The sequence below is a fragment of the Talpa europaea genome (genome assembly GCF_964194135.1).
Source record: "Talpa europaea genome assembly, chromosome: 15".
NCBI classification, from domain to species: domain Eukaryota; kingdom Metazoa; phylum Chordata; class Mammalia; order Eulipotyphla; family Talpidae; genus Talpa; species Talpa europaea.
The window spans coordinates 70,453,477-70,467,608 of record NC_140083.1 but is presented as its reverse complement, the minus strand read 5'-3'; the positions used below and the strand labels follow the sequence as shown (position 1 = coordinate 70,467,608).

At 50.3% G+C, this 14,132-nt stretch overlaps 1 protein-coding gene across 2 annotated transcripts in view; it reads right to left on the bottom strand.

Moving 5' to 3' along the window:
- The window catches only part of ANO2 (anoctamin 2), a gene marked incomplete at both ends in the record, with an annotated part of 266,883 nt that overhangs the window by 169,184 nt on the left and 83,567 nt on the right, over positions 1 to 14,132 (bottom strand). For both annotated transcript variants that reach the window (XM_084255831.1, XM_084255830.1), the window contains 3 exons: positions 5,466 to 5,530; positions 12,165 to 12,206; positions 13,419 to 13,474. In XM_084255831.1, the coding sequence (XP_084111957.1) occupies positions 5,466 to 5,530; positions 12,165 to 12,206; positions 13,419 to 13,474 (163 nt within the window). The remainder of the gene's footprint in view (positions 1 to 5,465; positions 5,531 to 12,164; positions 12,207 to 13,418; positions 13,475 to 14,132) is intronic.

Below are 14,132 nucleotides of genomic sequence, written 5' to 3'. Positions count from 1 at the left end.
TCCCAGGAGTTCAAACTGAGTTTATTGTTTATTGCACATAGGGGTCATGGGGACACAAAATACATACCTTGCCTTCTAAGTTCAAACTCACATCAGCTTCCCTTTCTCCCAAGGAGACAGGACATGACATAAGAGAAACAAGGAGGCAATGAGCGGTGAGCCAAGAGGCTGAGTCTTTCCCCAGCTTTGCCCACAGGCTTCAGGACAACCATGGGGAAGGTATAGCCTCCTGGAACCTTGGAATCCACCATCTGTACTATGTTTGATATTACAGAAAGGAAGATAAAATGTTTGACTGGAAACAAGAGTCACCATCTATGGCAGGTTGTTCTGGGGCTTTGGAGGCCACATTCAGGCCAACATGACCCTGGGTACAGTCTTAGACTTAAGCTGTGAGCACTGTATGCGATCCCCATGTCCACGGTCAGCCACAGCCAACAGTCTCGCCTCCTGGAGGGTGCAGAGTGAGGTGCATGTCACTTGGTAGGGGAAGTGAGAGCCTTTCCACAGGTACATTTAAGAAACAGCCCAGGTTACTTCCTGACCTATAACATGGGCCAGAATGTAGTACCAGAGAACATTATCTCTGCTTTTGCCTTGCCCTAACCAGCTACTGCCTGCTTTTCTCTGTCTACTCTGCCCCACACCCTCAGTGATAAAAGAAAGTTATTCTTCAGGCCCAAGAGACAGTATTTGTTTCTACATTATAAAGTGTTTCTCAGCCAAAGCCAACACTTCAAATGCTGAGAGCTGTGTAAAGACCACAGTGCAAGTCCCACATTTCATCTCTCTTCAGCCTCCTATCCCACATAGGAGCTCACCATACTCACCTCCTTCCAAACCTGGATCTCTGCTCACTTAGAGGACAGAGCAAGGAAAATAGACCAGGTAGGTGCACAGCCCAACCAGGGATATCTGCGCTTTGAGCTCTTCACCTGAGCATCCCTAATCCTCCTGATCGGGGTCCATGTAATTTCTGGCCATCACTATCAGTCTAAACAGGATTAAGATACAGGATCACTCAGGCTGCCAAAGGCACGTTCAGAAACTTTAACCACTGACTTTAGAGAGCAGTGTTTCTAATTCAAGTGCCCCCCTCTTCCAGGAAGTTTTCCCTTATTCTGCCAGTAGCAATTACTCTTCATCAGTTGTCCTTACTGTCGTGTTCCACTTGGAATCCTTACAAGCCCTCATTTCACCCAGCCCTCATTGCACACATCTGTCTCCCCACATAAATACTAGGTCCTTAAGGGCGCAAACTCCACCTTATTTACTGCTGCACTCCCCAGGCTGCTGAGCTTGTTGAGAGGCTTGCTCATTGTAAGCATCATTAAATGTTTACTGCGTTGAGCTGAATTGCCTCTATAAATCCAAGGGAAGGATCTAGGAGGCAGCAGGGCTCAGGAAATAATTAATCACCCATTGATCAACATTGTTTTCCTCTTAGTTCCCTCCCCCAAAGCAGCTGTGGACAGTGCTCTCCTAAACTCCTAAGGAAGAATGTGGCCTCCTCTGGCTCCCTTCTGGAGGATTTGATGGGTCACATTTCAGCAGGGCAGAAGTGGGGACTGAGAAGTGGTCATCCTGCACACTGGCCAGGACAAGAGCTTCTGTGGGATGGCAGGAGGAGGGAAGGTGAACTCCTGAGACACCAGGGTTCTGGATAGGCCTGCATGGGCAGGGCTGGAGAAGGCCAGGCGTCTAAGAAGGCAGGACTGTGTAGCAGTGTGGGCACAATCACACTCTTGCTGCCCATAAATGACACCCAAAAGCTATTGAGAGGGTGCCACCCCCCGGATATCACTCTCAGGTCACTATTGAAGCTGTTCATTTCTCAAAGCAGAGCATTTCGAAGAGAGCTCTGATTTGCCACATGGTCAGGCTTCAAGCCAGGGTCTGATTTCTAGAAAGACTTACTCGTGAAGTAGCCATTGCTGAAAGAGGCAGGAAGGAACAGAACCATTCACCTTTGTCCAGGGTGTGCTCCTCACATAGCAAAAACTGCCCGAGCATTCGTCCCCTTGGTGAATTTCCTAGCTGCCACCACCCCCCAAGCCAGGTGGATGTCTGGACCCCCTCCTCCTCAGACTGTCATGGGCAGGGAGCGCAAGATGCTTAAAAATAAAATTTTTACATCAACTTAGGCAAAATATAGTAGGTGTTAATCAAACTCGGAATGCTTAACGCCAATTGTTTTTGTCTCATCCCCATCAAAACCTCCAACCTGAGAAAATCAGCTTGTGGGCAGGCCCTGATTTTAGTGAAAAGGAAGGTCACGGCCTTGGCTGATGTGGGGTCACACGTGGACATGTGCAAAAGTCCCAGACTCCCAGAAAACAAAGGCAGATTCCCTACCAGGATGTTGGGGTGTTCACCCTGAGTAGCGCAGGAAGAATCAACTTCTCTAGCTGCAAGGATCCCCTAAAGATTCCCAAGCCAATGGGAGAATCACTCCCTTCAGCCCAGGCATCATTTTCCCCATCATCTTGTCACAAACCATGTCTCTGCCAGGGCCTAGTGCCGCTGGGCGGGAGGCCCCGAAGGATCTACTGCAAAATGGGCCCCAGCTAGACCACTCCTTCGAGAACTTTGCAAGCAACTGTTACACACATACACACAGACTCGGCTCAGACCTGCAGCACTGAGCATGACAGAGCAAAGGTAGCGTGGGGCTGAGAGCCCGGCCGGCGGGGAGAGGACCATGAGTGGTCTCACAGTGCAGCCTGCTGGACAGGAAGGACAGTGCAGCACGAGGAGACCAGGCCGGGGTGCAGGGAAGGGCATCTTGTGGCCCTCTGTCCACTTTCAACACTTGAGAAAGGAACCACAAACCCCAAATCTCAACCTTAGGTTTGAAGGCCTGCAGGAGGGGAAGGATAAGCAGTCCAGGGGCTTTCAGAATGCAAACACATCTCCTGCCACTTCTCAATGCTTTAGAATGTTCCAGATGACTGGTAAGCAATGAGCACTCTGACTCCATGGGAGGAACGAAAACTCAGTGTTGGAAATGAGCTAAGGGCCAAGGAAATAGGAAAATGCCTCAGGAGACATTTACGCAGATGATCCTACGCCACTTATGTAAGACCCCTGCTCTGAGCGTCTTTCCGAGCAGTCTATTAGGGTACAATTTCTACTGAGGCACAGAGAGCACAGCCCATCAGTAAGTAGGTCAGCCACGGAGCACACCCCTGGACACGGGCTGGTCTCTGCTTCGAGAGGGCCTCACACAGGGTGAGAAGTGGCAGAGAGAAGTGACACAGAAAATCACCCACAGAACTTTGTTTCGGGGGGTGGGGATGAGAGAGGACAGATGATGAGGAGGAGGAAGGAGGAGGTGACTTTGACAGAACCAGAAAGGTGAGATGAGCCTCCTGGAAGGCAGAGTGAAATGGGCTTGGGGGGAGTGTGGGTAGCAAAGCCCGCATTCCCCACCGGCTGTCCTCCCTGCCAGCCCTCCAGGTGCCTGCTCTCAACTTCCCTGTCCTGCTTGCCTGCCAGAGTCCTGCCCCTTTCCTCAGTCACCACTACTTCTCACGATGTCACTTTCTCTCCAGCAGTTCCCTGGGGTCAGAGAGCTCTTAATCCAGTAGGGAGACAAGAGCCCCCCTCCCCCAGCCCTTACACACCCACTGCCCCATTCCCTCACCTCCAGCCTATGTCCCAAGAGGTTGGAGACTCCAGCCAGCCCCATCCTGGCCACACCACTGGCTCTGCCCAGGGGCCGGGGGAAACTCTGCACCCTCTGATCTGTGAGGAACAGTGCACACCTCAGCTTGCAGCAGAGGTGGCCCCGTCTAGACAGATTCAAGCTCTGGGGCTCGGGACCTGCAGGCCCCAGCGCGGGGCTCTGCTCCAAAAGCCATTCTTCCCCTGCAGGTGAGGCTGCCTTGGTGGCCAAACTGAGTGCAAACTGGAGCATTCCCACTTACTGGCAGCCAGTCACCTGACATCTCTGAGGAAAGACAGGGTTCTTTGGTAGGGAGGCTTGTTTTTTGTAAATCTTATTTTTAAGACATGAATGAGTAGTTAGAGCAGATCAGCGACAGTGTGGGTGGCCACTGGAGATGCAGAGAGGACAAAGTCCACCAAGCAAGGAGGAAGCAGTCTTGGTGTGGCCCAAAGAACAGTCTAGGTGGCCTGGGCCTCATAAAAGGCAGCCAGGGAAAGGGAGGCTCCTCATGAGGGAGCCCCAGTTACCGGCACCCGTGGCCCTGCTCCCCAACCTGAGCGCTTTGGCTACGGTCTTCAGCTGGAACAAACACCTGCCGTCAAGAGACATCCAACCAGCTCCCAGTTCCCTGGGAGGGCGTCACAGCTCCATGTGGGAGGTGAACCTGGCCAAACTGGGGCCCCCGCCTGCTTTCTTCTTCCAAGAAGAAGCTGGAATTCCTCCCTCTGGAGTCAGTCCTGCTGGCCGCTGCCCCTCTCACAAGCCCAGCCCAGGGCCATCAGCCAGGAACACACTCTGTCTTCGCCGGCTGATTAATTAGCCCATCAGAAGAGTCACAGCAACCATGTGGCAGTAAGTCCATTGTGTCTGTCAAGGGGCCTAAAATCTCCATCTTTACCTGTCGAACATGCATCACCAAAGCCCCGAACAGACTCCTCAGGTCGCTAAACTGAGGGTTTAGGATAACAGCCCGGTTTAGGATAACAGCCTCCTGAAGACCAGAGAGAATGAGACTTGCCCAAGGTTGTCAGGCCTGGATGAGAACCCCTTCTGTACAGTGTAGTCCAGGGCTTCCCCACTTTACAGTGTTGCCCCCCCAACATCCCAGCAGGAGGAGAATGGGCTTTAAGAGCCCTGTGAATTTCTAGAACCTTCTATTCATTTGAAGTTGGTCAGAACTATGGCTTCTAGTAAGTTCTTTCAAAGGGCTTTTTACCAATGTTCTACAGATGTTGGGGGAATTTCCAGGACACCAAGGAACAGGACATCATTTTAGGAGCAGCACTGAAGTGAGAGATTGCAGAACCCAGCCTCCTCACCCCACTCCTCTGGAGAAGCCATAAAAGGTCCACATTCCCATTCAGGTGAGCTAGCTAGTCCCATGAAATCTGCCAGATCTTTCTTTTTCTTGGTCCACACTGAGTGGCCACCTGGATATAATCCAAGGATCTGCTTCACCGAGATGCTTCACAAGGCCAATTGTGAAGGAAAGAAGAAGATCATAGCTCCATTCACCCCTTCCTAGAATCAGGCAGGGACAGAGAGACCGCAGGCTGCTGGCCTCATGTTGGAAGTCACAGGAGACCCATCTGCAGTGCCTGCTACCCACATGGCCGCCACCCTTCCTCCGCCCCTGAGCTCCTTCCCCACCCTTGAGGCCGAGAAAATCATCCAATCTAGAAAAGCAGATCCCTCTGATTGATCAACAGACTGGCAGGGTCCAAAAGGGCTGACAGACTATCTTTCAGGATTCACATCTCCAGAATCCTGCCAAGAGTCCACTCCCACTTCTTACCTGATGAGGTCAATAGGTTGAAACTTATAAAACACTCCATAGCGTGCCCATTCCTGATACAGCAGCTAAACAAGAAAAATAGGGGAAAACATTAGAGCTAGAGGAAAGCAAGTATTTCTCTTTTTATGTCTACCTTAGTGGGTCGACATTGTATATACCCAAAGCTCAGCTTTTAGGAGAAATCTCTTGAGACACCACATGGGAGATAGCCAAAGACAGAAGGCTATAGAAATTGACTTCTTGCCAAATTATACACTGATCTTTGCCATGCTGGGCAGTGCTACACCTAGCATTCCTAGTCCCTCCTTTTTGTTCCTCTATCTTGCCTAATCCAGCAAAATGAACCCTGGTATTCATTTATTTACACATTTGACAAATATTTATTGAACATCTAGTATGCGCTAGACCTGGACATACTGGAAAACACACAAAGTCATGGTCATCATAGAGTTTACACCTGGGTACATGGAGATGAATATGAACATTTTATAAATATGAAAATTCATAAATGCCATGAAGAAAAATAAACCAAGGTAAGGAGTAGAATGTGATGAAGGGAGTGGGGGGTTGTTATTTTAGATAGGCTGGCAAGGGAAGGCCACTCTGATTAGGTGACCCTGAGTTGAGACACTAGAGAAGGAAATCAGGGCATGTTCCAGGCAGAAGAACACTCTTTCTGCACAAAGGCCTTGAGAAAGTGCATGTGGTGTGTTCTAGGAAGAACAGGGGAGCAGGGTGGCCGAATCAAGGAAGATGATAGCAGGAAGAACTGAGGTGGCAGATCACCGAGGGACTTGCGGCCATGCAGAAATCTTTGGACCTTGAGGAAACCATGGGGGTGGTGAGGGGGTGAGAAGTGACTTAGATTGTAAGTAGTTTAGTCCGGCTGGCGTGTGAAGCACAGACTGAGCAGGCACAGGAGGAGGGTCTGTGGTAGTGATCCAGTCTCGAGAGGATGGTGGTCTGAGCCATAGGAGCTGTGGGAGAATTAATTCAAAGTGGTGGATTCTGCTTATCTTTTAAAGATAGAGTCAAGATTTACTGTTGGATTGGATGTGGGGGGAGAGAAGACAAGAATTTGATCTGAGCAACTGGGTAAATGGCAGCTCCCTTTACTGAAAGGGAAAGAAGCTCACTGACTGGAAAGAAAGGTCAGGACGACTGGAGCTGAGTTCAGTCTGAGACCCAGGCATTTAAGGTGCTCTAGGTAGCCATGTGGGGACAGTGAGGGAGGACAGTCCAGATGAGAGATGTAAATTGGGGAGTATCAGAGAAAATCTGTAATGCCAGTAAACTCTGGATGCAATCGCCAAGAGAACAGAGAAGAAACCTGAGGTCTAGGTCCTAGGTGGTCACATGTATGGAGGTCAAGGGATAGAGAACAGCCAGGTGGGTCAGAAGAGCAGCCGGCAGTGTGGAAGGAAACCAGAAATGTGTGAAGTCCTGGAAACCGAAGGATGACGGGTTGCCGTGAGAAGAATAGGCCTAACTGTGTCAAACACTGCTATGCATGAGGTCAGACGAGAATGGGGGAGAGATTGCTGGATGCAGTGACTTGACTGGTCACTGATGACCTAGATCAGAGCTGTTTGGTGGAGTGGTGGTGACGAAACTTGAGTGGAACATATTCTAGAGGTTCAGGGAGGAAACGGTAAAGCAAATGTACCAGGCCAGACATCTCGTGATGCTTTCCAGCAACTTCGGCAAAACTGGCATGTGGATAAAACTTGTGTCTAAGTCCAGGGGCAGACTACCTGGCCAGGGGGCTCACAGATCATCCACCAGTAAATGCAGGAAGTTGGGACTAGGCCGTCATCAGACATCATGTAGACAGCAGTGCTAAGCAGGCAATAGCACATGATCAAATGCTACGTCTGGCCTCACAATTGCTATCCTGTTACGGTCCTTCTCCTCCTGACACATCATGTTCTCAGACAGCACAGAGAATTCACAAGGAATTCCATCAAGGAGAACCTACTGTCCTTAGGAATTCTGGACCTCCAGAGGAACATCAGCTCTACAGAAAGCCATACTTCTCGCTAAGAAATTTAGAGACATAATATTAAAACTGAGATGAGAACTGGCATTCCTCCATAATGGAAATATACCCCCAACAATCACAAAATAGAACCAGAAACTACATCAACCCTGAAAGAGCAAAGCATGCCCACTTGCAAAGGAGGAGAGCTGAATACAGAAAGGAGGCACGCAGAGCCTGATGGGTAAAGGGAGATCTACATTCATGAGATCCCTGTGGCCTGTCCCAGGCAGGGGGCTCCTCCACATCTTATTATTATTACATCTTCCTCCCCACCCCCAGCCACATCCTGGGTGACTCTACTCCCTTGGGTTTATTACCTCTCCCCAGTGCCAAGCCTGGACTCCCCAGCACCTGGTTGTCACAGTGACTTCATGTGTGGCCCAAAGGGAGGCCAGCTTACGTCAGGAGATACGGGCAAAGCCCCCCTCGGGGGCTGTGGGACGTCACTGCCTGCCCCATAGGCTCCCACCTCCAGAACAAATTCTTCTCCAAGTCACATGTCCAGCTCAAACCTGAGCTGGGGAACATCTATCAGCCACTGCCTAGAGGGGAAAACTGAAAATGTTCCAAGAAGTCCAGTCAGTTCAGGCCCAAACTGAGCATCAAGCTCACAAACTTTACTGATCCTTAATAGGATCCCAGACCTGCTGAAAGAAACATCCAGAAAGTCCTTTTCTCAGTGTGGTATCTTCAAAGCACTTAGCTACAGACACAGATTGTGGTTATATGTGAGGAGATAAGAGAACTGTCTGAGCTGCACACAAAGGGTAAGGTATGCAGAGTTGGGGACCAGCAGGCAGTCCCTGCAAGAACTGGAGAAACAGAGTTCAGGTGTGGGCAGGGATATATAATTAGCCCTGGACATCCACATGGCTCTACCAAGCCCAGCTTATGCATCCTTCTGTATCAGGTAGGGGAGGCGGAGAGAGGGGTGAAGAGTGCAGTAGATCCTTTCCTAGCTCTATAAATATTTACTCACACATAGTGAGAGACCAAGTGGATCAAGCTATACTCCAGGTTACAGGGTCCAGAACACACTCACAGTCAGGGGGAAGGGAGGCACATGCTGGAGGCTCTGTCGCTCTGTCCCATGAGGATTAGCACGGTACATCACTATGCAAGAGCACAGTCACAGTGGCTGATCACAGTCCCTTAACTTTGCAGACTCTAGAACCTTCTAATGCAGAGAACTTTGCAAATCCACTTCCTCTATTAGAGGTACGCCAGGCCCTCTTTGCTGATTGCTCAAGCTTGCAAACAGGGGAGATCTAAGCTCCTTCTTAGCAGACAGAACCTGATTTCAGAGGCCTGGATGTAATTCCAGGCATGTCTGACTGACCCCAAACCTTCCTAGTGAGAAGCAACACCCCACAGACAACACCCCATCTGATGGATCAGAAACTGGAAAGGAACCAACTGTGAAAGCCATCACAAGGTCAGAACATGGCCGTGTGTTTGGCTTGTGGCCTGTCTGAGGCCCGGGCTCCTCAGAGCAGCTGACCGTGAGACAGCAAGGCCCAGTGGCGGCCAACTGAGAATATTCAAGACACAGGGTGGCCCGCACGGCAGCCGTCCTGCAATGACCCAATTCAGTTTTTGGCAAGCCACTTCAACTATCTGTCTTCTCCACTAATAAAGACAGGAGGTACACTGGGTAGCCAGATTATTGCTCAGGTGAAACCAAAAATAAGTGCCTTTCTTGTCATAAAGCAGGTGACCCCAGCCAGCACTGCCCCTTTCACCTCCTTCACTATGACCCACCCCCCAATCAGGGAAGAGGGTAATCTACAAAAGCTGCAAAATCCATAACAAGTTTTAAAAACTGTTAAGGAAATCACATTCTGATGTGCATTGGGTGACCCCCACCCCAAGTGGGCAGGGAAGCCAGCAACTCAGGTGGCACTGGGAGATGGTCATGGCAAGATCCCCAGGTGCTCGAGACCAGGCAGGTTGGGCAGACATGGAATTAGGTGGCTGCTGGCAGCCAGGAGGTTCCCATCCACACCCAGGTGGCTGTCTGGCCTACTAGAAAGGTAGGAAACCCCTGTTCTCTAGAGGGAAGGAGCCTCTTCATAATTACCCTCCAGGAAAGGAGAGAGACTTCCAGCCCCAGGCTGGGGTTGAGTCATCAGGACTGCTCTAGGCAGGCTGGAGGGGAAGAAAGGCATTCTCAGCAGCCTCTGGGCTTGCAGGAGATCTGCCTCGAGCCTGGACCTCGGGGAGACCAAGCGATCAGCCACACATGGTAGGGAAGAGTGAAGGAGAACTTGCAGGTGCTGGCAGGATGGGCAACTCGGGATGGCATATCATCCCCAAAGGTACCCAGAGGAGCTGCCCACAGTGCAGTCCCAGACCCTCTCCATGTTCCTGAAACCAACCAAATCCCTCCTGCAGCCCCCTTGAAGAGCATTAGGCTGGTGTAATATAAAAATGAATCAATAAGCTGCATATATTCAGAAGTTTGTACTCTTTCTCCTTTAGAATACCTCTGAGGCCCTACCCATCTATATACTTTGGAGATTCTAGAAGTGAGCCCAGCGCCGCAGTGGGGATGGCTGTGCCAGGCACAAGAAGCTGTGTCGATGTGACTGCAGAGCCCTGGCTGCCACAGCTCAGCAGAATTTAGTCCTGACTTGACAATCACCTTTGGACACAGGAACCAGTCTGCCTTCCTCGCTGGGTGTCAGTTTCCCAACCCAAAAGGACAGAAAAAGCTTCCACTCCCACTCATGGTTTCTCTGATCTGCCTTCACAGCGTCATTTACTTACCCAACCAAGACCCTGGCAGAAAAAATACAGACTCCATGACTAGCCAGAAAACCAAAGGAAGAGCCACAGGAAAGGGTCTCGTTGTCACTTGTCCACCTTCAACAAGTATCCTCATGGCACTAACTTTGGGGATTATCCACCAAGGGCAGCTCCATCCTGGCTGGTCTCTCCCTGCCTCCCAGGTTGAGCCCACCCTCCCAGCTGGGTTGCACGCTGGCAACAGTTCCACTGGAGGAAGCCTGTTTCCTTGGAGGAAAATCTTGGTTAAAAGTTTTCACTGTAGGGCCTCCCCTGGGGGCGCAGCAGTTGAGCGCTGGGCTGTGAAGCTGCCCGCGGCCTCTGCAGCACCAGTTCGATCCCCAGCAGCCGGCGAGGGTCCCACATGGCGCAACAGACCTCTCCTGCCGCCCGCTGCTCCCCTCAGCAGTGTACTTCAGTCCTTCTGCCTGCTCTGCTCCCCACTCTGGCTCTGGTGAATTCTCTCACCCTCCTGCACTTCTGACTGTACCCAGTGCTTGTATAAATAAATAAATAAATCTTTAAAAAAAAAAGTTTTCACTGTAGTTGATAATTATATAATATTGCACATGCAGATATTTTGGAGAGTCTACAATTTGCTTCTCTCTTGTGCCTGAGATAACAGAGGGTTGGTTGATTTCTCCCATGAGTTACTATGCGTTGCTAGTCTCTGGAATGTTCTTGTAAAGTGCTCCACCTTGACAGCTAGGGTTGCCACCCACCCAGCAGGAGGTGTCTTAGGTGGGCAGTGGATGGCAATCACTCTTTAAAGAGGGTGGGAGGACAGAAAAACGTTGGAGTGAGAGAGGTGTGATGTGGGGAGAAATGCTTCCTCCTTTGCCTTTAAATCTGATCCGGGACTTTTCAGGAAATTAAACACTGAGACTATTAGCATCAGATAGAAAACAGATGAGGCTAAGACATCGAAATACTACAGCAGATTCCCTGGGCCGGCAGAGAGGAGACATGTGTAAGCAATCACAGCAGTATTTCTGGAAAAGACCTTTTATGTTTTTAATACTTAACACTTCATAACAGGGACTAATAGGCAGGATAAAAAGGAGGCTGCTCAAAAGGCAACTTGGGGGATGACTGATTTTCCAGACAACAGAGTTGGGGAGAGGGAGACTCCTTGGACTTCGATTCCTCACCCCTCCCACCCTTGCCCACTCGCCTCTGCTCACCAGAGTTGCTGAAGCAGGGGGAGGCAGAGAGGGAGGCTGGCACAAGGGGTTGACAGCCAGATGGGGTAGTCCCCACGACAGAATCTGGGCGATCCTCACAGAGCCAGGCCATGGTGAGGAGGGCAGCACACCCACGTTCCAGAGCATCAGGAAACACAGGTGGGGTGGAGGTGGCGGCTGACGAGAGGGCTGTGCAGTGAGGAGCTGTGCCTGGCACAGCAGGGGTCCTTCCAAGAGGCTCCTTCTCCAACCCTAACTACCCCCTCTAATCCCAGCTGCCCATGCCCAGCATCTGCCTGTCTCCCACCCCCACATCTGTCCCCTCTAACTTGGGACTGGCCACACGCGAAGAGAAAAACTTGAAAATGACCAAGAGAAAAGCTAACAGTGTGATGACAGCGCATATTCCCTGGGCTGGAGAGCCCACGGGGTCCCTGGCCCAGCTCTGGTTACCGCGGCCCTGATACTGTGGGCAAGGTGTGTCCAGTCTCTCTGGAGCTCGGTTTCTCCATCTATCAATTATAGACTCTCCACCGTTCTCAGTGGAGGCCCTCTGGCTTTTGTGGGGGGCTACTGGAAATGGTTTGGGGTGGTCAGCATCACCGGTCCCCAGGCAAAGAGACATCTAGGAACCTCCACCAGCCGCCACCCTGCGTGGTCTTCAGGGTAGAGTAAAGGCTGACTCACCTTCCTGTCATTCATGTCATCGCCCGGACTGTCATATTCACCCTGCAGGAGAGCACAGGACGCTGGGTAAGGCCAGTGGATTCTCAACATCAGAAAGCGGGTTTTCTTGTTCTTTTCTAATATCTTCTCCTTTCACTCCCATGTCAGGAAGGTCATAGCATGACATGCAAAGGGGCGAGTGTTCCCGGTTCTTTGTCACCCACATTTGCATTGTTTCCTGTGGACAGCTGCTCACACTAAGACGCGCCCCTCAGAAGCTTCAGAGCTCAGCCTGTGCCTCTTCATAGCAAATGCAAGGGCAGAGCCCATGCCTGTAAATGGGCTGGTGTGTGCTATGAAAGCACCACGGACCCTGCCTGTGACCTGCCTGTGACATGCAGCCCTGCAGAACAGAACCCCACAAACCCCTGCAGAACCAACCCTCGTGCGTGCCCCCAGCAAGGATGTCAGCAAGGAGAAAGCTGTCATCTGAGAGTTTCCTCTAGGTACTCAGGGACCCCCACCTCAGGAACCCCATCTTCGAACAACTGGGAGGCAGATACTAAAGTGACCAGTCAGTGACCAGTGGAGTCGTGGGGGCATTAAGCTCACGGGCTAGTCAAGTTCTTCATGAACCATATGGGCCAATGTCAGAGTGAGGCACTGCGAGACATTTTTACCGTCACCCCCAGCCCAGGGAAACTTTAATTACAGCCTCTGCTTTCTTTACTTTACCAAACAATAGTATGAGGAATTTTGCAACACTGCTTTCAAAAATGTTAAAATTTAAAAAGAAATATATAAAAAGATCTGACAATGTTCACTTGCACATTAAGGGGAGGAATTGCACACTATCGCATACAAAATGGGACTCTCAGTCATCTGAGGGTGGGACAGGTGAGGGTGTGTATCGTCCAGGTATGTGCCTTTCCTCTCAGCACCCTCCACCACCTTCACCAGCTTCCCCTCTTTAACTGCTTGTGTGCCAAGCCTGTCTTCACACACTTTCATCTAAACCAAGGTAGACAGTGTAGGGGAAGCTGAAATAAAACCAAGTGCATTTTGCCATTAGGGAAATAACTGGAGAGACAGTTTGAGACAATTGGCAAAAATCAAACCAGGGATTACTGTCAGTCACGAGCAGGGCAGATTCAGCCAAGGTGACAGCTGTCACCTTCCCTCCCTCCTTGCCTTGCGTCCATCCCCCAGCCCTGTCATCTGTGGTTTTCATGTGTTGGAAGACTGGAGAGAGCCAGCCACCAGAAGCGTACTTACGTCATGAAGAGGATAGGCGGCCTCGTAGATGTTGTTTGCTATCAGAGAGTTAATACCTACGGAAGAAAGGAACATGAAAATAGGAACTCGAGGGCAGGGTTTTGTGCACTTAACCTTCATCTTTGATAAATATGAAGCTCTCGCCCATCTCTCCACTGAGACTCACGGCATTCTCTTCTCTAACCTCCAGTCTAGACGTTTTTTCAAGTTTTAGTTCTTAGTCCAAGAACAATTATTTCTTTCATTTCCCAGATACAAAGTTGTGTCTGGATATCAAATCTGCTCACTGAAACATCACATTCCTCCTGTCCTCAAACATTCAGACCACGCCAGTTTAATAACCCTCCTCTTCTCTTCCTCTGTCACTGCCACCAAGGCTACCCAGTCAGCTGAGACAACGTAACTATGTTCACCGACAGGAAGGGCTAGATGGGTGACGGTAATTGTGATCAATCAAGTATATGTTCTAACAGCCCATGGCACTTTTCTGGATTCATGTCTGGCTCCTTCTTGTTCCTGCAGAGGAACCGTACTTATTAATGTGACTGATCTGTCTGAAACATTATTTCCTGAAGTAACGGCAATAGGGCTGCAGGTTCCAAAGTATGAGAACCCTGGGGAGTCCCAACAACCCATTCAGGGGACTTTTCATAAGGTCAACACTATTTTTAAAGCTAAGTGTCCCAGAACAAATGATTAGATCAAGAAGATGTG